This window comes from Salvelinus fontinalis, chromosome 13, assembly GCF_029448725.1.
Source record: "Salvelinus fontinalis isolate EN_2023a chromosome 13, ASM2944872v1, whole genome shotgun sequence".
NCBI classification, from domain to species: Eukaryota; Metazoa; Chordata; class Actinopteri; order Salmoniformes; family Salmonidae; genus Salvelinus; species Salvelinus fontinalis.
The window spans coordinates 5326109-5348536 of NC_074677.1; the positions used below are offsets into that span (position 1 = coordinate 5326109).

Consider the following 22428-nt stretch of genomic DNA (forward strand, 5'->3'; position numbering starts at 1 on the left):
AATGAAGGACCAACATTTGAATAAACTTAATTTTATTGAATTACTCCGCGACATCGTGTTGAGATTGACCAATCGAAGTTGACTATAGTTTCCACACCCTACTGGATTGACTGTTGATTTATATCGCTACCTGGCTGATCTCGGCCGGCAGTCTGCTGCATCCAAAGCGGCAAAGTAGCTAGCTACCGGCTGCGTCGCAAGACTGCAGAAATTCAGCCAGCTCCGATTGACTGACAGATAGCGAGCTAAATAAAATTAATGCTATATGTAAACTGACAAACTAGCTAACGAATTGGATTATAAATATAATTGCCGGTTCTAGATACAAAAACTACAGTTATGCTGGTGATGGACTGTCTCTTCCCACTTTGTCTGTATAGTTGCATTTTGTCCTGCTAAAGTTACCATGTCCCCCAAGGCAAGTGGTCAGGGCCGCGCCTTGACTTTCTGCCTCCCTAGGCGAGACCAAAAAATACCGCCCCTGCAAAAGTAGAATAGTCCCAGTAAGCAAAATCACGTTGAAAAGACTAAAGACTAAGATCACGTTGAAAAGTCTAAAATACGTATTTTCTAGATGTTGAAATTAGATCCAATTAGGTTCTGAATGAAAGGTGAAAAGACATATTTTTCCGGATGTTGAAAAGGCATTAAAGACATTGAAAAATACGTATTTTCCGGACGATGAAATCAGGTACATTTTCGGTTCTGAATGAAAGTTGAAAATGTAACTTAAATGTAATGTAATTTATAAACGTCTATGTTTGGCTGGTCCAGACCGCACCAAATCTGAACCAAACATAGACGTCTATGATAGGTTTGGATTTGGTCGGACCAAAAATCAATGTCCATGGATGTGATAATCAAAACCAATCCTAATGAGAGGCTGCCTAATGAGAGACTGCCTAATCCTGCCTAATGAGCGGGCCCGGCTAATCCTGCCTAATGAGCGGGCCAGCTGAACAAGTGGTTCATAACAATGATGTTCATCTATTTTTAATAAATCTGAATTGTTGATTATCAGTTCATATGGCTTGAGTTGTCTCCTAGTAATAAACTTCCTGGTTGAGGTGTTGAAAATATGAATACATTGAAGGCCCAGTGCAGTCAAAAATGTGATTTTCCTGTACTTCATATATATATATATATATATATATATATATATATATATATATATATATATATATCCACACTGAGGTTGGAATAATACTGTGCAATTGTGAAAATTATGAAAATGCCCTTTTAGTGTCAGAGCTGTTTGAAAAGACGGCCTGAAATTTCAGCCTGTTTTGGTGGGATGGAGGTTTGGGTCTGCCTGGTGTAGAGCCATCTCCACCATTGGCTCCTAACTATAATGGCAAACAAGGAATAATAATTACTTCCTAATTTGGCCAGAACTCTTATTCATTGTACAGCAGGTTTGCAAGTCACAAAAATAAATACAATTACATTGTAGTATTGATAAATACTTCATTACCTCTTTCTCTAGCCAAGCGTGTCCCTCTCCAACTCCCCCTCCTAGTTAACCTTCTCTGTTGTTTATTATTTTGTTGTCATGGAGGACTAATTGGGCTGATTGCTTCGAGTTGAAAAATAAACGCTGCTCTCGTAGAACGGCATGCTTTGAGCACTACAGAGAGTGCTAAATGCCATATGCTGAATTTGCTACAGGCCTATTGTTTACATTTTTGTTGGTGACACTTTCAATATCTTGGTAATTTACAGCCGTTTAAGTCTATCAAAAGTGTGCCAGTTTGCACATGTCTATTAGGCCTATGAATAAAAAAAATTAAGCACAAATTAGATTGAGCAACAAAGCCAAACTTGTGGTCTTCTTAAATGAAACTTGTTTTTGACAGTATGTGGAGCACAATATTACGGAGGAGTTTAGAAGGGAGGAAGTCCTCAACCTTTTATTCCATAGGCTGGGATCCACACTATGCAGCTGTTGTAAGAGTGAATTTTACACGGTCTTGTCCACTAGTCGCAAAAACAACGAATGATAGGCAGTTTAAACTTATTTAATTCAACCATTGTTGAGTTAAAATAAACATACATTTGTGAACAGCCATCCACAACAATCCAAAAAGCGCAAATAGCTACATGAGAGAACAGCAGGGTGATTCACATCAATGCGCTATGTAGATATCAATAATAAGTGAAATACGTATCGCCCGTAGACTACACCACTGATGTCATTCTTACCCCAAGATTTTATACAAGTTGGATAATCATTAGACGTCGACAGCAGTCGCACCATTGGAAGACGTAGCTTGGACAATATCCTATAAAAGCCTATTCCTGCTCCTTTCCAGCGATCCATCAAACGCATCATAGTGTCATCATAGTGGTCTCTGACTTGTGGTCAGACTTGCTCAGGTGGAAAACTTAAACTTGTGCCTTTTTCAATGCTTATTTGAATGTCAAGAAAACAGAAATGTGGCCCAGATTTTTTCCCCCACAAACATCCGTTCTGAAATTACAAGTAATCCTTTTTAATTATTATCTATTTTTTCAAAAGTATCTGTAATCAGATTACAATATTTTTGCTGGTACTTTAATGGATTACAGCTAAAAAAAAATGTAATCCGTTACATGTAACCGTTACTTCCTAACCCTGCCCCTTATGACCCCAAATTTACTGCATTGGTATCAGAAGTGCCATGGCACTATGGTGTGATAAAAGTGTCTGCTAAATGAATAATGTTATGTGGAAATGAACACTTGCAAAGCACACTGGGTATTATTCTAATGATATCCAACCCCAAACAAGGCCAACACAAATTATTTGGACAGTAAGCATTTGAGCCAGTGGGTACTGAGGGAACATAGGGCTGAGGGGAACATAGGGATGAGGAGGAACATAGGGCTGAGGGGGACCATAGGGTGGACCCAGGTCGAAACCACCATGCCAATGATAAAACTTTAGCTCTATTTCTGTATCTGAAAACAAGCAATTCTACTCGTAAACATATCTAATCCGCTAACTAGCTTGCTTAGTTTACATGTAGCGTGGTGGCATTTAGCTTGCTAGGGTTAGGGTTAGTGGCACTGCGGCAGGCAGACTGCTACTCCTCGAACTGTAACGAATGTCGTCGGGAGAAGAAGAAGAGGACCAAAGTGCAGCGTGGTACGTGTCCATAATACTTTTAATAAATACAAACACTGAACAAAAGCACGGCAAACGAACAGTTCTGCAAGGTGCAATACACAAAACAGAAAACAACTACCCACAAACACAGGTGGGAAAAGGCTACCTAAGTATTGTTCTCAATTAGAGACAACGATAGACAGCTGCCTCTGATTGGGAACCATACCAGGCCAAACACATAGAAATACAAAACATAGAACAACATAGAACATCAGACATAGAATGCCCACCCAAACTCACGCCCTGACCAACCAAAATAGAGACATAAAAAAGGAACTAAGGTCAGGGCATGACATGAACGCGGCGGTGAAAGCGTGGCTATCGAACGGCCAATGGCGTGAGGCGTGGTTCTTGATGGCTTGGGAGCTTCCCCGAAGGAATATTTTGGTTCTCTGCATTCCTGCTGGGATGAAATCAAATTGATTTTGCCACAACAGCAAATTGAAACATTGTAGCCAGCAAAGTAACATTATCAAATACATTTTTAAAGTTAATTTACTTGATAATTTTCTCCTCTATTTATTAGCTATTTTTACATTCATGATTTAGCCAATCCCTGTTGACGTACAATACATGTTGAATTTGTTTATTTGTTAAATAAATGTTTGAATTTATAATGTCAATGCTGTGTTGTAACCATCTGACACTGAGTGAGGTGCGATGTGTCATACAATTGAAGTAGGAAGTTTACATACACTTAGGTTGGAATTATTAAAACTAATTTTACAACCACTTCGCAAATTTCTTGTTCACAAATAAAGTCGGTGAGGACATCTACTTTGTGCATGACACAAGTAATTTTTGCAAAAATTGTTTACAGAGACAGATTATTTCACTTATAATTCACTGTATCACAGATCCAGTGGGTCAGAAGTTTACATACACTAAGTTGACTGTGCCTTTAAACAGCTTGGAAAATCCCAGAAAATGATGTCATGGCTTTAGAACCTTCTGATAGGCTAATTGACATAATTTGAGTCAATTGGAGGTGTACCTGTGGATGTATTTCAAGGCCTACGCCTGAAGGTACCACATTCATCTGTACAAACAATAGTACGTAAGTATAAACACCATGGGACCACGCAACCATCATACCGCTCAGGAAGGAGATGCGTTGTCTCCTAGAGATGAACGTACTTTGGTGCAAAAAGTGCAAATCAATCCCAGAACAACAGCAAAGGACCTTGTGAAGATGGTGGAGGAATCAGGTACAAAAGTATCTATATCCACAGTTAAACCAGTCCTATATCGACGTAACCTGAAAGGCTGCTCAGCAAGTAAGAATCCACTGCTCCAAAACTGCCATAAAAAAAGCCAGACTACGGTTTGCAACTGCACATGGGGACAAAGATTGTACTTTTTGGAGAAATGTTCTCTGATCTGATGAAACAAAAATAGAACTGTTTGGCCATAATGACCATCGTTATGTTTGGAGTAAAAAGGGGGAGGCTTGCAAGCCGAAGAACACCACCCCATCCGTGAAACACGGGGGTGGCAGCATCATGTTGTGGGGGTGCTTTGCTGCAGGAGGAACTGGTGCACTTCACAAAATAGATGGCATCATGAGGCAGGAAAATTATGTGGATATAATGAAGCAACATCTCAAGACATCAGTCAGGAAGTTAAAGCTTGGTCGCAAATAGGTCTTCCAAATGCACAATGACCCCAAGCATACTTCCAAAGTTGTGGCAAAATAGGTTACCGAACACAAAGTCAAGGTATTGGAGAGGCCATCACAAAGCCCTGACCTCAATCCTATAGAAAATGTGTGGGCAGAACTGAAAAAGCATGTGCGAGCAAGGAGGCCTACAAACCTGACTCAGTTAAACCAGCTCTGTCAGGAGGAATGGGACAAAATTCACCCAACTTATTGTGGGAAGCTACCTGAAATGTTTGACCCAAGTTAAACAATTTAAAGGCAATGCTACCAAATACTAATTGAGTGTATGTAAACTTCTGACCCACTGGGAATGTGATGAAAGAAATAAAAGCTGAAATAAATCATTCTCTCTACCATTATTTTGACATTTCACATTCTTAAAATAGTGGTGATCCTAACTGACCCAAGACAGGGAATTTTTACTAGGATTAAATGTCAGGAATTTAGCTCTTCCCCTGTGAGATCTACTGTAAATTGCTATCCGGGCACCAGGTGGCGCCATTTATTACTTTATCGTTTTGAATCCACCCTGAACTTCAAGTACTGGTTGTAAAAAAAAAAAAAAAAAAACTTTTTTTATATCATTCTGGTTGGTTAGGAGTGGAACAGTACCATTATGAGAAACACGTGGGATAGCAGCATCTCGAATGTTGGTAGAAATAGATGACCTCTTAACAGCTTCGCTTATTATTCAGGTGATGGAGGGTACCAAGCTCATTAATAGCTAGAGCCCAGAACTCAGGGATATTAAAGCCCCATTCAGTCTCCACACAGCCAGTAATACCAGTATACTGTCAGGACAGACATTACGTGTACCTAATATCTGCTCAGAACACAAGCAGCCTTCCTAATGGTAGACTACAGTCACATCCTGCAAAATTAATAGGCATATTCAAAAGTTTCTCTGTTAAACTCTCAGAAAATTATTGTAATGTATTTAATTCCTGCTCAGTTTCAACTGAACTGTTCTACAGCCAAGTGCTGGTCATTTATGAACATTTGAACATCTTGGCCATGTTCTGTTATAATCTCCACCCGGCACAGCCAGAAAAGGACTGGCCACCCCTCATAGCCTGGTTCCTCTCTAGGTTTCTTCCTAGGTTTTGGCATTTCTAGGGAGTTTTTCCTAGCCACTGTGCTTCAACACCTGCATTGCTTGCTGTTTGGGGTTTTAGGCTGGGTTTCTGTACAGCACTTTGAGATACCAGCTGATGTGCGAAGGGCTATATAAATACATTTGATTTGATTTGTTGCTCTCTGAATAACTGCATGTATTGTTTTCCTGATGAAACATGGCTATTTCAAGTGAATATGATTAGACTGAAAAAAGTGTGCAACATAGGCTCAAAGAGCACTGGGCAAGACAAGACTTTAAATACACCAAATGTTTTACTTTGATAGAAACACACACATATTTACACTTAACAAAAATATAATTGCAACATGTAAAGTGTTGGTCCCATGTTTCATGAGCTGAAATAAAAAAATCACCAGACATTTTCCATGCGCACAAAAAGCTTATTTCTCTCAAATTTTGTGCACACATTTGTTTACATCCCTGTTAGTGAGCATTTCTCCTTTGCCAAGATAACCCATCCACCTGACAGGTGTGGCATACGAAGAAGCTGATTAAACAGAATGATCATTACACAGGTGTACCTTGTGCTGGGGAAAACATGGAGTATTTCTGTCTGTAATAAAGCTCTTTTGTTGGGAAAAACTAATTCTGATTGGCTGGGCCTAGCTTCCCAGTGGGTGGGCCTGGCTGCCAAGTGAGTGGGCCTATGGCCTCCAAGGCCCACCCATGGCTGCACCCCTGCCCAGTCATGTGAAATACATAGATTACTGCCTAATTCATTTATTTCAATTTACCGATTTCCTTATATGTAACTCAGTAAAAATCTTTTCAATTGTTGCATGTTGCTTTTATATTTTTGTTCAGTGTACATATACTCAACAGCAACTAAACTCCACATTTCTTTGCCAAATGGTCATTATTCTAATCATTTTGCAGTTATTTTAATAGGTGGATTGACCAAGCTAGAAAAAAGTGAGAATTAGCAGGGGATTCCCTTGCACACTGTGAGGTGGAGTGGAGAAGCCTCCATCTCAAACCCAGGACCTCCTGCTACAGCCCAGCCTCAGGCCCCCTACCGTCCTCATTAGCAAGAAGCAGCTGGCTGCTGGGTGGGTCGAGGGAAGCTTGGGCCTGGGGAGGGAGAGGGAAGCTTGGGCCTGGGGAGGGAGAGGGAAGCTTGGGCCTGGGGAGGGAGAGGTCAACCTGGAACGTCCTAACAAAATGGATGGGTTGACAGATTCATCCGCTGGTCTTAAATGTTTTTTTTTCAATTGTTGCTGGTTTGTTCCCCAGAGAATTCAGTTGTTCAGAGGCAGGTATGGTTTAGGACACTACAAGGACCATTATTATTTTTTAGATAAAAAAAAAAAAAACTTTATTTAACTTGGTAAGTCAGTTAAGAACAAATTCTCACTTAAAATGACGGCCTACCGGTGAACAGTGGGTTAACTGCCTTGTTCATGGGGCAGAACAACAGGTTTTTACCTTGTCAGCTCGGGGATTCGATCTAGCCACATTTCAGTTACTGGCCCAACGCTCTTAAGCACTAGCTAACTGCCACCCCAATTAAGGTTGTGTGAGATAAAAACATTGATGTGGTCAGACAAAAAGACAGTAATTATAAAATGGTGTACATTTTTTTGTAATAAAAGGCACATCATTTAACAACAGTTCTGTGTACGATGGATCACAACTCATTTTCTTTGGATCAGTGTGCAGCTTTGGAATCGTTCTATATGATTTTTTTTTTACCAGTTCCATTATTTTCTCGTATAGAGTGGTCTGGGGTACCACAGTCAGTCACCCGAACTCTCAGTTTGGTCACATACCAAACAACATCTAATGTAAAATATCTTCCTCTAGCCTGAGTGTCCTCCAAGGATCCCAGTTTCACCTCAGCAATCTGTGGAGCCTGCCATAGCACTAAACTGAGTAGGAGGATGTACTGGATCACACACCCCTGAAACACACAGAGAGAGGTACAGTAAGATAGAGACCCAGGGAAACAGTATCAGACATGAAAAAGTTTTCTGTCTGGAACACAAAGGCAACTACTAGACGGTATCATGCATGTGAAACAATTGCTTTGCAGATGACTGATGTGAGTAATACAGGTCGGAAATCATAGAGAGAGATGACAGAAAAGCTTATCAGGAAGGAAGGAACCAACTCTTATCTCCTGAGATGGTGGGTCTTCTATCACGACTCATAAACACAGGCCCACAGACTGAAGAGGATTGTGAGGTATCTGAGATACTACACTTACAAGATACTAAACTTAAAACACAATGTTGCCTTTGTCTGTGGAGGGAGCCTTGCCCTCTCACTGTCTGTTTCCCTTTTAACCTAATCAAGGACCTGTACTGATTGTGTGTGTGTGTGTGTCTGTGTTGTCTATCCGGGTGTGAGGAAGAGCAGTTTCTGAGAGGAAGCGTGTTGGGATGATTCAGAGGAGTTATGAAGGGGACAAAGAGAGCCTCTGTCCAGGCATGGCCTTGAGTAAGCATCACGATCATGTGTCATGACTCTGTTCGGCACCAACGCTAGCGAACACAACGACCAAACACACTCCAAGAGCTAGTCCACTGCCAGCCTCAAACCCGCATGTGCACACGTACACACACGCACACACTTATTTGGCTTTGCATCATACTTCCAGAACATTAAAAAAGGTAGGATGTAGAACTGTATGGCATATAACAACCCAAATAGTATCAAATCTAACCTTGGCGCCAAGAATCAAATCTCACGTGCCAGTAACAAGACATTTATTTAATCGTATCACAAGAGACTAACTCAAACCTACCCCTCACAGTGCTGGCATGTTTAGTCGAAAAACATACAAGCAGAACATACATCAACCATATACCCATATGAAACCATACATCAACCATATGAAACCATACATCAACCATATGAAACCATACATCAACCATATGAAGCCATACATCAACCATATGAAGCCATACATCAACCATATGAAGCCATACATCAACCATATGAAGCCATACATCAACCATATGAAGCCATACATCAACCATATGAAGCCATACATCAACCATATGAAGCCATACATCAACCATATACCCAAATGAAACCATACATCAACCATATGAAGCCATACATCAACCATATGAAGCCATACATCAACCATATGAAGCCATACATCAACCATATGAAGCCATACATCAACCATATGAAGCCATACATCAACCATATGAAGCCATACATCAACCATATGAAGCCATACATCAACCATATACCCAAATGAAACCATACATCAACCATATGAAGCCATACATCAACCATATGAAGCCATACATCAACCATATGAAGCCATACATCAACCATATACCCATATGAAACCATACATCACTATAGTACCTGCAGTGAGTAGCTCTGCGTTCTTCCTGTCCTTTGTGATGTAGAGGGCTGTCATGAGGAAGAAGAGCCCACCCAGGACCCCTACGAAAGGGCAGAGCAGGAAACTGTACTCCAGACTACGGAAACTCCACGTATGAGAGTCAGGCTGGTATGTACGCAGAGCGTCTGAGATCTACAGACCGATAGGGGCATGAAAAGAGGCAGTAGTCACAGGGGCCTGACACGATTCCATATTCAATTTAGTCAAATCAATGATAATTTAATGAGAACATTTTTTTAAATTGAAATTGACCTCAACCTTGATGATCACTGGTTACTGACGTACACACGCACGCAGGTTAGCGTTTTTTGTCATGAATGTTGTTCTGGAGGCAGAACTTCTGAGTGGTCACTAGCTGGCATAGCCACAAAGTCATCAAATCTGATTTTTGACCTAACCCTAACCACACTGCTAACCCTACTGACTAACCCTTACCTTAAATTAAGACCAAAAAGCTCATTTTTGTTTTCATGATTTCTTACAATATAGCCAATTTTGACTTTGCAGCTGGCCCATCTAGCAAAAATCGCTCAGTTCTGCCTCAAGGACAAGACTCATCCCAATAAATGTCAATCTGCGACATACACACCATACTGTAGGCCTAAGAGTTTTGATTCAACCATGAATGACAGTCTTACAGCTCCTATCAGGTAAGGGCTTCCGGCATCTCCTAGGAGATGACAGACCATGATTTGCAGAGCTTCAGCTGTAGCTCTCCTGGTTGGCACCACCACATACTGAGAAAAGAAGGAATACATCCAGGTGAACTCATTAACTTATAAATACACTGCAATATATATATATATATATGAGGCTTTGTCACATAAGTAGAATCAAGAACTAGCTTGCTCAAGTCAATTCTTTGGCTGCAGGGTTGGAAAGGTATATAGACTTTGTCACACAGGAACATATGCCTAACTCACTGAGACTGTTGGGTTAATGTAATGTCCCATCTGAAGAGTCAAAAGATATCAGTGAATCAAACTCACCAGTAGGATATCAGCTAGAACGGCCCAGTTCAGTGACAATAGAGTCTCCCCAATGCCGATGAACACCTGAGCAGAATGAGACATTTACAGGTATCCAAAACAACATCTGGTCAACGTAACATTTGTTCAAAAGCATTTTGGCAGCTCCTAGTGAGAGCAGGACCTCAATCAAATTCATTTCTGAAGTATTTTGTCCATCAGCACTTGTCACAAAGTGATTTTTTACAGTGCCCTGGCAACCCCAAAGAGCAAGCAGAATAAGCTAAAGAGCTGAGGTCATACATAAGTGGCAGGGATGCTTGTAGACGCCAGTACGATGGCGCCGAAGAAGCAGGGGGCGGAGCTGAGCATGCCCACAGCACAGATGAGGGGGTCTGCGTTGGGCACCCTGTCCCTCAGTCTCCTGGAGATGGTGCTGCCCAACGAAACACCCAAAATACCCGTCACCACCGTCACCACCCCGAAGATGTAACTGGACAGAAAGATTTTTTTAAAACAGTTGAAACATGTAACTAAAGTGTTATTGTTTTAAGGAATTCAAGCGAAGAGAATGAAAAGGTCAGAGTTCAGGCAACAACAAAAAAAGGCTTTCATTCATTTGTTCATTCATTTATTTGTTCATACCTGTCGGAGGTGTCGCAGGGTGGCTGGATGCCCTGAGTGACCCGAGCTCGGCTCAGGAAGGTGGGTGTCCAGAAGGCCAGAGCTCCAGTCAGAAAAGCCATGGCAGTAACTCCCAGAGACGACCACACAAAACTCTTACTGCATGGAGAAACAAACAGAGATATTAAACAAACAGCATTCACTAAGTTGGTGAGTTATATTTTGGAGAATGTTTCACAGCTTTGTCATTCTATTTTTTATTTTAAAAATAATTTTATACATTTGACATGTTATGGAAAATTCCATAAAATCCTGAAAGTTTCCAAAATTCCAGTAGTTTACTGGTAAACTTTGAAAGTTACCAGTAATATACCCTTCCCTTGTAACCCTACTGCATGGGGCTAGGGGCCTCCCACCAACTGTTTTTGTTTTTGTTTAAAGGAACTCAGTCGGGGTCTTAACTTAGTTAGACAAAGGTGTAATTTTGAAACGTGGTTGTGCATCAGCAGTTTTCCTCTTGTTGTGTCAGTCACTGCCAGTCACTCAATTAGCCATGTCAGTCACTGCCAGTCACTCAATTAGCCATGTCAGTCACTGCCAGTCACTCAATTAGCCATGTCAGTCACTGCCAGTCACTCAATTAGCCATGTCGGTCACTGCCAGTCACTCAATTAGCCATGTCGGTCACTGCCAGTCACTCAATTAGCCATGTCAGTCACTGCCAGTCACTCAATTAGCCATGTCAGTCACTGCCAGTCACTCAATTAGCCATGTCAGTCACTGCCAGTCACTCAATTAGCCATGTCAGTCACTGCCAGTCACTCAATTAGCCATGTCAGTCACTGCCAGTCACTCAATTAGCCATGTCAGTCACTGCCAGTCACTCAATTAGTCATGTCAGTCACTGCCAGTCACTCAATTAGCCATGTCAGTCACTGCCAGTCACTCAATTAGCCATGTCAGTCACTGCCAGTCACTCAATTAGCCATGTCAGTCACTGCCAGTCACTCAATTAGCCATGTCAGTCACTGCCAGTCACTCAATTAGCCATGTCAGTCACTGACAGTCACTCAATTAGCTATGTCAGTCACTGACAGTCACTCAATTAGCCCATGTCAGCTAAAATGTTTTAGATTGCGAGGCAAGTTAGTCTAGCCAGCTATCTAAACCTGGTAGTAATCCTGGCTGAATTACCGACCGGGCAGGCAGGCCCCAGACCTCCTGAGGGCCCCCATTGATTTTGTTAGTCCCTCCCATCATATTAACATGGCATAAATCATAGCAAAATGTGTATAATTGCTGGAAATAATCTTAAAACTGCAAAATGTGAAAATACACTACATGACCAAAAGTATGTGGACACCTGCTTGTCAAACATCTCATTCCAAAATCATGGGCATTAATATGGAGTTGGTTCCCCCTTTGCTGCTATACAGCCTCCACTCTTCTGGGAAGGCTTTCTGCAGAGACTTGATTCCATTCAGCCACAAACGCATTAGTGAGGTCGGGCACTGATGTTAGGCGTTTAGGCCTGACTTGCAGTCGGCATTCCGATTCATCCCAAACGTGTTAGATGGGGTTGAGGTCAGGGCTCTGTGCAGGCCAGTCAAGTTCTTCCACACCAATCTCAACAAACCATTTCTGTATGGACCTCGTTTTATGCACGGGTGCATTGTCATGCTGAAACGGGAAAGGGCCTTGCCCAAACTGTTGCCACAAAGTTGGAAGCACAGAATTGTCTAGAATGTCATTGTATGCTGTAGCAGCATTGTATGATTTCCCTTCATTACCCTTGGTTCGGCTTAACCCGAACCATGAAAAACAGCCCCAGACCATTATTCCTCCTCCACCGAACTTTACAGTTGGCACTATGCATTCGGCCAAATAGCATTCTCTTGGCATCCGCCAAACATAGATTCATCCTTCAGACCGCCAGATGGTGAAGTATGATGCAACACTCCAGCGAACGCGTTTCCACTGCTCCAGAGTCCAATCGATGCGAGTTTTAAATCACTCCAGCTGTAGCTTGGTATTGCGCATGGTGATCTTAGGCTTGTGTGTGGCTGCTCGGCCATGGCAACACACAATTGGCCCATTGTCGTCCGGGTTAGGGTTTGGCCGGGATAGGCTGTCATTGTAAATAAGAATTTGTTCTTAACTGACTTGCTTAGTCAAATAAAGGTTAAATAAAAAATACAAACCACTTCGCGGCTAAGCCGTTGTTTCTCCTAGATATTTCCACTTCACAATAACAGCACTTACAGTTGACCAGGGCAGCTTTAGCAGGGCAGAAATTTTACGAACTGGCTTGTTGGAAAGGTGGCATCCTATGACAGTCACTGAGCTCCTCCTCCATTCTGCTGCCAATATTTGTCTATGAGGATTGCATGACTGTGTGCTCGATTTTATACACCTGTCAGCAACGGGTGTGGCTGAAATAGCTGAATCCACTAATTTGAAGGAGTGTCCACATACTTTTGTATATACAGTGTAGCTGTAAAATTGCTATTTTCTCTCTCCACCGCCAAGAGAGGGGTCACTAAATGTTTTGCCCACGTGGTGTGTAGGCCCTGAAAAGGCTACTGCCGGCCCTGAGTCGGAGACACAGTATTCAATCAAGGAGACAAGATGCATTATGTGTTCTCATTTTGTCCCACTTTTTCAGAAGGTACTTGACGTCCTCCAGGTAAGAGGTGTGCTCTATGGTACTTCCTCCATGGGCGTCAGAGGCCCCTCGTGGGGGGTTGGGGCACAACACAGCCAGCAGGAGCAGACCCAGGGAACCCAGGATGGGATTGAGCTGAGACAGACAGATGGACAGACAGAGATAGCGACAGACAGACAGACAGGGAGAACGGCAGACAATTATGAGTCATCAAACCAGAGAGAATGTCTACTGCTCTTGCTCTCTGTCGCCAGGCAACAGGACTCAGGAGGGATGACATGATTTCATCTGCTTCTTCAGATAGTACTACTACTGTCCGATCTCAAATTACATTATTTCGTGACAGACCCTGCTTGTGAACAGCTGCAAGAACACATCAGGGGTCTAAACATTATGCCGATCCTGTGGGAAAAGTTTTGTCTGTTACAAAACGTTTCGCATCAGAAACCGTTCACTCCAAATGGAAAACGCAAACAAAAGTTTCTATTGAACAAATTAAGGTATTTGTTGGTCCCGCCCCGTTTCATTCCGTTTGGTTCTTACACGGTAAATGGTTTTCGGAATGAATACACACCTGATGAAATACTGAGAAGATAAATGTGCCACGGTGTGTGGATTAGAGGTGTGTTATAAAGATGTGGTGTCCCAACATGGGAACTGGAGGTATGCTGCTTAATTTCAATAGAATACGTTGTGTTTCTGGGACTTACCCGTAAGGCCCAACGCCAGTCTCCAGTGGCATTGGCAACAGAGGATCCTATTATGTATCCCAGACCACTGAAAAACACAAACAGGAGGACATTGACATTGGAATGTGAACTAGCCTAATGCCCAAAAGAAATGCTAGTGCCCAACGTTCTGTTTGGTTGCAGAGAGACTTATTTTAGACTTTGTTTGCTTTCTTTCTCCAGTGTGATTCCCCTTGCCTGGGACTTGATTATTTTGCTATTTTGCAAAACCACTAGAGCAAGATACAGTGCACACTTCACATGCATGAGTCTGAATTCTCCCCTATTCCACGTGGATCTGGTCAAATGTTGTAGTGCACTAAATAGGAACAGGGTGCTATAGTAGTGCACTATATAGGGAATAGGATGCTATAGTAGTGCATTAAATAGGGAATAGGGTGCTATAATAGTGCACTAAATAGGGAATAGGGTGCCATTTCAGCCACACTCCATTGGTAGTGTGTTGAGGGCACCATGAGGATTATTTTTTTTTTTTTTATTATTACTTTAAAAAAAAAAAAATATCCCATTTTCTCCCCAATTTTCGTGGTATCCAATCGCTAGTAATTACTACCTTGTCTCATTGCTACAACTCCCGTACGGGCTCGGGAGAGACGAAGGTCGAAAGCCATGCGTCCTCCGAAGCACAACCCAACCAGCCGTACTGCTTCTTAACACAGCGCGCCTCCAACCCGGAAGCCAGCCGCACCAATGTGTCGGAGGAAACAACGTGTACCTGGCCCCCTTGGCTGGCGCGCACTGCGCCCGGCCCGCCACAGGAGTCGCTGGAGCGCGATGAGACAAGGATATCCCTACCGGCCAAACCCTCCCTACCCCGGACGACGCTATGCCAATTGTGCGTCGCCCCACGGACCTCCCGGTCGCGGCCGGCTGCGACAGAGCCTGGGCGCGAACCCAGAGACTCTGGTGGCGCAGTTAGCACTGCGATGCAGTGCCCTAGACCACTGCGCCACCCGGGAGGCCCCACCATGAGGATTATTAAGCTACGGTGTGGAATCTGACCTTCCAACAGGGATGAAGATGTAGAAGGCAGAGATCATGACGGTCCTCTTGGCTCCAGAGAACAGGTCTCCTATGATGGTAGGGGCGATGGTGGAGTAGCTGGCCTCTCCTGTCCCCACCAGGGCTCTCAACAGCACCAGCAGCCAGAAATACTGACAATGCAACAATACTGAAACTTTACCAGTCCATTCCAGGGGTGAACGACTGCCCCCTCTCAGTGAAGCCATGAAGATAAAAGACCAACCACTCCACAAATGTCTTATTAACAAACTAAAGTTTTGGCATGTCGGTTAGGACATCTACTTTGTGCATGACGCAAGTAATTTTTCCAACAATTGTTTACAGACATTTCACTTATAATTCACTGTATCACAATACCACTGGGTCAGAAGTTTACATGCACTAAGTTGACTGTGCCTTTAAACAGCTTGGAAAATTCCAGAAAATGATGTCATGGCTTTAGAACCTTCTGATAGGCTAATTGACATCATTTGAGTCAATTGGAGGTGTACCTGTGGATGTATTTCAAGGCCTACCTTCAAACTTAGTGCCGCCTGGGAGCAATTTCCAAATGCCTGAAGATACCACGTTCATCTGTACAAACAATAGTACGCAAGTATAACACTATGGGAACACGTAGCTGTCATACTGCTCAGGAAGGAGCTGTTCTGTCTCCTAGAGATGAACGTACCTTGGTGCGAAAAGTGCAAATCAATCCCAGAACAACTGCACAGGACCTTGTGAAGATGCTGGAGGAAACAGGTACAGAAGCATCTATATCCACAGTAAAACAAGTCCTATATGGACATAACCTGAAAGGCCGCTCAGCAAGGAAGAATCCACTGCTCCAAAACCGCCATAAAAAAGCCAGACTACGGTTTGCAACTGCACATGGGGACAAAGATCTTACTTTTTGGAGAAATGTCCTCTGGTCTGATGAAACATAAATACAACTGTTTGGCCATAATGACCATTGTTATGTTTGGAGGAAAAAGGGGGAGGCTTGCAAGCCGAAGAACACCATCCCAACCGTGAAGCACGGGGGTGGCAGCATCATGTTGTGGGGGTGCTTCGCTGCAGGAGGGACTGGTGCTCTTCACAAAATAGATGGAATCATGAGGCAGAAAAATTATGTGGATATATTGAAGCAACATCTCAAGACATCAGTCAGGAAGTTAAAGCTTGGTCGCAAATGGGTCTTCCAAATGGACAATGACCCCAAGCATACTTCCAAAGTTGTGGCAAAATGACATAAGGACAACAAAGTCAAGGTATTGGAGTGGCCATCACAAAACCCTGACCTCAATTTTATAGAAAATGTGTGGGCAGAACTGAAAAAGCGTCTGCAAGCAAGGAGACCTGCAAACCTGACTCAGTTACACCAGCTCTGTCAGGAGGAATGGGACAAAATTCACCCAACTTATTGTGGGAAGCTTGTGGAAGGCTAAATCAAATTTATTTTTAAGCCCTTCTTACATCAGCTGATATCTCAAAGTGCTGTACAGAAACCCAGCCTAAAACCCCAAACAGCAAGCAATGCAGGTGTAGAAGCACGATGGCTAGGAAAAACTCCCTAGAAAGGCCAGAACCTAGGAAGAAACCTAGAGAGGAACCAGGCTATGAGGGGTGGCTACTCTAAACGTTTGATCCAAGTTAAACAATTTAAAGGCAATGCTACTAAATACTAATTGAGTGTATGTAAACTTCTGACCCACTGGGAATGTGATGAAAGAAATAAAAGCTAAAATAAATCATTCTCTCTACCATTATTTTGACATTTCACATTCTTAAAATAGTGAAATAGTGAAAAAAGTCATTCTCTCTACTATTATTCTGACATTTCACATTCTTAAAATAAAGTGGTGATCCTAACTGACCTAAGACAGGGAATTTTTACTCGGATTAAATGTCATGAATTGTTAAAAACTGAGTTTAAATGTTTTTGGCTAAGGTGTATGTAAAGGTGTGTCGAGCCTGACTGATCTACAAATCACCTTGCATCATAAATAACTACTAAATATTATTTGTAGATCATTCAGTCACAATTTACCCATGATACACCACGATTTTGATGCTCTCGAACACGGCCAATGTTTTACTTACCGATTCTGTGACAAAAGAGCTGCCCAGAGTCATCACCACCCACACACTCAGCCCGCCAATCATGATGAACTTCCTGTTGTAGCGGTCGCCAAGGTACCCAAAGATTGGAGCCAAAATAATGAAACTGCAGATGAAAACTGTAAACGCATTAACAATTTAAGTGTGTTTACAGTTTGCAATATCATGAGACAGGATTATTCCTGTGAGAAGTAGAAACCTAAGTATTGGTGGAAGTCGAAGGCTTATTGTTGTCCATTAGTTTACTTCAACTAGGGTTAAGGGGGAAATAATAAAGAAGGAAAATACACAGTACTAGTCAAAAGTTTGGACACCTACTCATTCAAGGGTTTTTCCTTTAAAAAAAAAATAATAATTCTACATTGTAGAATAACAGTGAAGACATCACAACTATGAAATAACACATTTGGAACCATGTAGTAACCAAAAAAGTGCTAAACAAGTCAAAATATGTTTTATATTTGAGATTCTTCAAAGTAGCCACCCTTTGCGCAGTCTTGGCATTCTCTCAACCAGCTTCATGAGGTAATCACCTGGAACGCATTTCAATTAACAGGTGTGCCTTGTTAACAGTTAATTTGTGGAATTTATTTCCTTCTTAATACGTTTGAGCCAATCAGCTGTGTTGTGTCAAGGTAGGGGTGGTATACAGAAGATAGCTCTACTTGGTAAAATACCAAGTCCATATTATGGCAAGAACAGCTTAAATAAGCAAAGAGAAACGACAGTCCATCATTACATTAAAGACATGAAGGTCAGTCAATACGGACCATTTCAAGAACTTTGAAAGTGCAGTTGCAAAAACCATCAAGTGCTATGATGAAACTGTCTCTCATGAGGACCGCCACAGAAAAGGAAGACCCAGAGTTACCTCTGCTGCAGAGGATAAGTTCATTAGATATACCAGCCTCAGAAATTGTAGCCCAAATAAATGCTTCACAGAGTTCAAGTAACAGACACATCTCAACATGGGGTTCCCGAGAGGCACAGCGGTCTAAGGCACCACATCTCACTGCTAGAGACATCACTACAAACCCTGGTTCGATTCCAGGCTGTATCACAACCATCCGTGATTGGGAGTCCCATAGGGCGGCGCACAATTGGCCCAGCGTCGTCTGGGTTAGGGCTTGGCTGGGGTAGGCCGTCATTGTAAATAAGAATTTGTTCTTAAAACTGACATGCCTAATTAAAATAAAGGTTACATAAAAAACTGTTCAGAGGAGACTGTGTGAATCAGGCCTTCATGGTCAAATTTCTGCAAAGAAACCACTACTAAAGGACACCAATAATAAGAAGAGACTTGCTTAGGCCAAGAAACACAAGCAATGGACATTAGACCGGTGGAAATCTGTCCTTTGGTTTGATGAGTCCAAATTTGAGATTTTTGGTTCCAACCGCCGTGTCTTTGTGAGACGCAGCGTAGGTGAACAGATGATCTCCACGTGTGGTTTCCACCATGAGGCATGGAGGAGGAGGTGTGATGGTGCTTTGCTGGTGACACTGTCTGTGATTTATTTAGAATTCAAGGCACACTTAACCAGCATGGCTACTACAGCATTCTGCAGTCATACGCCATCCCATCTGGTTTGTGCTTAGTGGGACTATCATTTGTTTTTCAACAGGACAATGACCCAACACCCCTCCAGGCTGTGTAAGGGCTATTTGACCAAGAAGGAGAGTGATGGAGTGTCACGATCGTCTTGACGTGAATGAGAGGACCAAGGCGCAACATGACTTGAATACATCTTCTTTTTATTTCAACGACGAAGATGAACACGTAACACTTATACAAACTAACAAAAACAACAAACGATCGTGAAACTTAAAACGCAAGTGCACACACACACTACTTACGTACGACATATACAATGACTCACAAACAGCTAAAGCCTATGATCGCCTTAAATATGGTTCCCAATTAGAGACAACAGAAACCAGCTGTCTCTAATTGAGAACCCATTCAGGCAACCATAGACTCTCCTAGAAAACTCCACACAACATAGACACAGCTAGATACATACACTCAACACAAACCCATACACTACCACCAACACCCCCTCTACCATATAATACCCCAAACACACACATACCCCATGTCACACCCTGACCTAACTAAAATAATAAAGAAAACAAATAATACTAAGGCCAGGGCGTGACATGGAGTGCTGCATCAGATGACCTGGCCTCAACGATCGCCCGACCTCAACCCAATTGAGATGGTTTTGGATGAGTTGGACCGCAGAGTGAAGGAAAAGCAGCCAACTAGTGTTCAGCATATGTGGGAACTCCTTCAAGACTGTTGGAAAAGTATTCCAGGTGAAGCTGGTTGAAAGAATGCCAAGAGTGTGCAAAGCTGTCATCAAGGCAAAGGGTTGCTACTTTGAAGAATCGCAAATATTAAATATAGTTTGATTTAACACTTTTTTGGTTACTACATGATTCAATGTGTTAATTCATAGTTTTTATGTCTTGACCATTATTTTTACAATGTACAAAATAGTAAAAAGAAAAACCCTTGAATGAGTAGATGTGTCCAAACTTTTGTCTGGTACTGTATGTACAGAAAAATAAATATATGGGGATTGGAAATGATGCCAACTATTACATTGATAGAAACCACAATATGCAATATTACAGTTTATCTAACCCCTAAAAAATGTTAAATTAAAATGATGTTTCACAGTATGCAACATCATGAAACTGGATGATTCATTTTGTCGGAGTGAGGAACTGAGTGAGTAGTAAAGCATACTACTATCTCCTCATGAAGGCATTCAAAACAAAATGCCTGCCATCATGACACTACAGTTTTATTTACCAGTAACTGCAGCCACAATGCAAGAAAAATGTTTATGTTGATAATAAAATACACCACAGTCAGGAAAGCATCGTTAAAACTTTTGACAAATACTGCTGCACTATGCTTCTGACTGAAAAGCCTAGGGGTGAAAACAAAAGGGTCTCTGAGATAGTCTAATGTTGTTGCCTAAATCAGCTTGTATTGGTTAAGTCTACCTCAGTGCTGCGTCTCCACAATGCCTTCATTATATGGCCCAGTCAGTGTTAGAGTAAGAGGTGCTCTGTTATCCGACACTCGTCCTGGTCCACAGGACCAGATGGTCATTAGGATTCAGTCGGAGGCAGATAAAGTATGAATGTCGCCAAAATACTTGATCTCAGTGAAGAACGCTGGACAATATGTTACATGTGACGACGCAGAACTAAAATGGACATGATTAGGAGATGTGGTAAAAACACACATGTATAGACCCTTCAGAACGTATTCACACCCCTTGACTTATTCCACATTTTGTTGTGTTACAGCCTGAATTCAACATGGATTACATAGATTTTTTTTCTATCACCCATCTACACATAATACACCATAAAGTGAAAACATGTTTTTAGACATTATTGCTAATTTATTGAAAATGAAATACAGAAATATCTCATTTACATAAGTATTCACACCCCTGAGTTAATACTTTGTAGAAGCACCTTTACAGCTGTGAGTCTTTTTGGGTAAGTCTGTAAGAGATTTCCAACACCTGACCTGTGTTCGAATACCCATACTAACATACTGTATACTACATACAATTAGTTAATTTTAGTATAGCACTTAACCGGTCTACCGGAAGTTGATGCCGTTGCTATGCAACTTCTTGCTAGCGTGTTAGCATAACAAATTACTAGCTAGACATCGTATGACTTCATTAACAATGTCCATTGATAACGCACAACGACTATACCACTTCGCTAAGCTAAGAAAGACACGAATAATCAAGTTAATAAACGTTGGGTAGTTAGCATATAGGTAGCTAGCTAATATAATGGTACATACAAGCAACAGCTGTAATGATATACTATGCAGTTCCTAAAGCTAGCATAGCTAACAAATTGTCAGCCAACGTAACATGAAACGTACAGTAACATATTTGGAAAGTCATTACTTTTTTTATTACATTGCGCAACATTTTATAAACATTTGTCATAATTAGTTAAAGCAATGTATTTGTATCCAATCTCGCCGGATTTCGACTGCATATTGTAATGACCTGACGAGATCATAAAAGAACAACTGTCCAGACAGAGGCTTGAGTTTACGAATGGACGGTTTATTAAACCAACTTTACACAGGCTACTGTTTGGCCGTAGCCCACGCCAAATAAATGAAAGATAACCCACAAACCAATCGTGACCTTCTCTTGTGAAGCCCAGACGTAAGAGAGAGAACAAAGGCAAAACCTGGTCTTAACTTCCAATGCTCCATCCCCCTGCCCAACCCCCCTCCACGCCACTCCGCCAACCACCAGGATGCCCGGCATCAGAACATTCCAGGCATTCCCGTGATTGGCAGATAGCAGGTTGACTGACATGTCGGACCCCGCGAACACAACCACCTACTAGCCTAACACATAACACACAGCTGTCTGTGCGGGTCGCTACAATATTTTCCGCCATTTTCTTCAAATCTGAAAAGGTTGTGAAGCCACGCCCATCTTCTGGAGAATTGCATTATGGACCCTAAAAGCACAGAAATAGTGTCCACTGCTTGTATACTTCAAATGTTGGCATTTAATCCTAGTAAAAATCCCCTGTCTTGGGTCAGTTAGGATCACCACTTTATTTGAAGAATGTGAAATGTCAGAATAATAGTAGAGAGAATGATTTATTTCAGCTTTTATTTCTTTCATCACATTCCCAGTGGGTCAGAAGTAGGTCAATTAGTATTTGGTAACATTGCCTTTAAATTAGATGATGCCATCTATTTTGTGAAGAGCACGAGTCCCTCCTGCAGTGAAGCACCCCCAAAACATGATGCTGCCACCACCGTGCTTCACGGTTGGGATGGTGTTCTTCGAATTGCAAGCCTCCACCTTTTTCCTCCAAGCATAATGATGGCCATTATGGCCAAACAGATCTATTTATGTCTCATCAGACCAGAGGACATTTCTCCAAGAAGTACAATCTTTGTTCCCATGTGCAGAT

The 22428-nt window shown here is 42.0% G+C and overlaps 1 protein-coding gene across 3 annotated transcripts in view; it reads right to left on the reverse strand.

Moving 5' to 3' along the window:
- Positions 1-3128: 3128 nt before the first annotated feature.
- spns3 (SPNS lysolipid transporter 3, sphingosine-1-phosphate (putative)) overlaps positions 3129-22428 on the reverse strand; it is a 37554-nt gene continuing 18254 nt past the window's right edge. For 2 of the 3 annotated variants that reach the window (XM_055941503.1, XM_055941504.1), the window contains exons 4-13: positions 17422-17558; positions 15319-15470; positions 14278-14344; positions 13560-13702; positions 10924-11061; positions 10582-10771; positions 10300-10365; positions 9949-10047; positions 9271-9442; positions 3129-7846 (exon numbers count right to left, since the gene is read on the reverse strand). In XM_055941503.1, the coding sequence (XP_055797478.1) occupies positions 7782-7846; positions 9271-9442; positions 9949-10047; positions 10300-10365; positions 10582-10771; positions 10924-11061; positions 13560-13702; positions 14278-14344; positions 15319-15470; positions 17422-17558 (1229 nt within the window). In that variant the 3' untranslated portion in view covers positions 3129-7781. The remainder of the gene's footprint in view (positions 7847-9270; positions 9443-9948; positions 10048-10299; positions 10366-10581; positions 10772-10923; positions 11062-13559; positions 13703-14277; positions 14345-15318; positions 15471-17421; positions 17559-22428) is intronic. The other variant, XM_055941505.1, reaches the window with a different exon arrangement.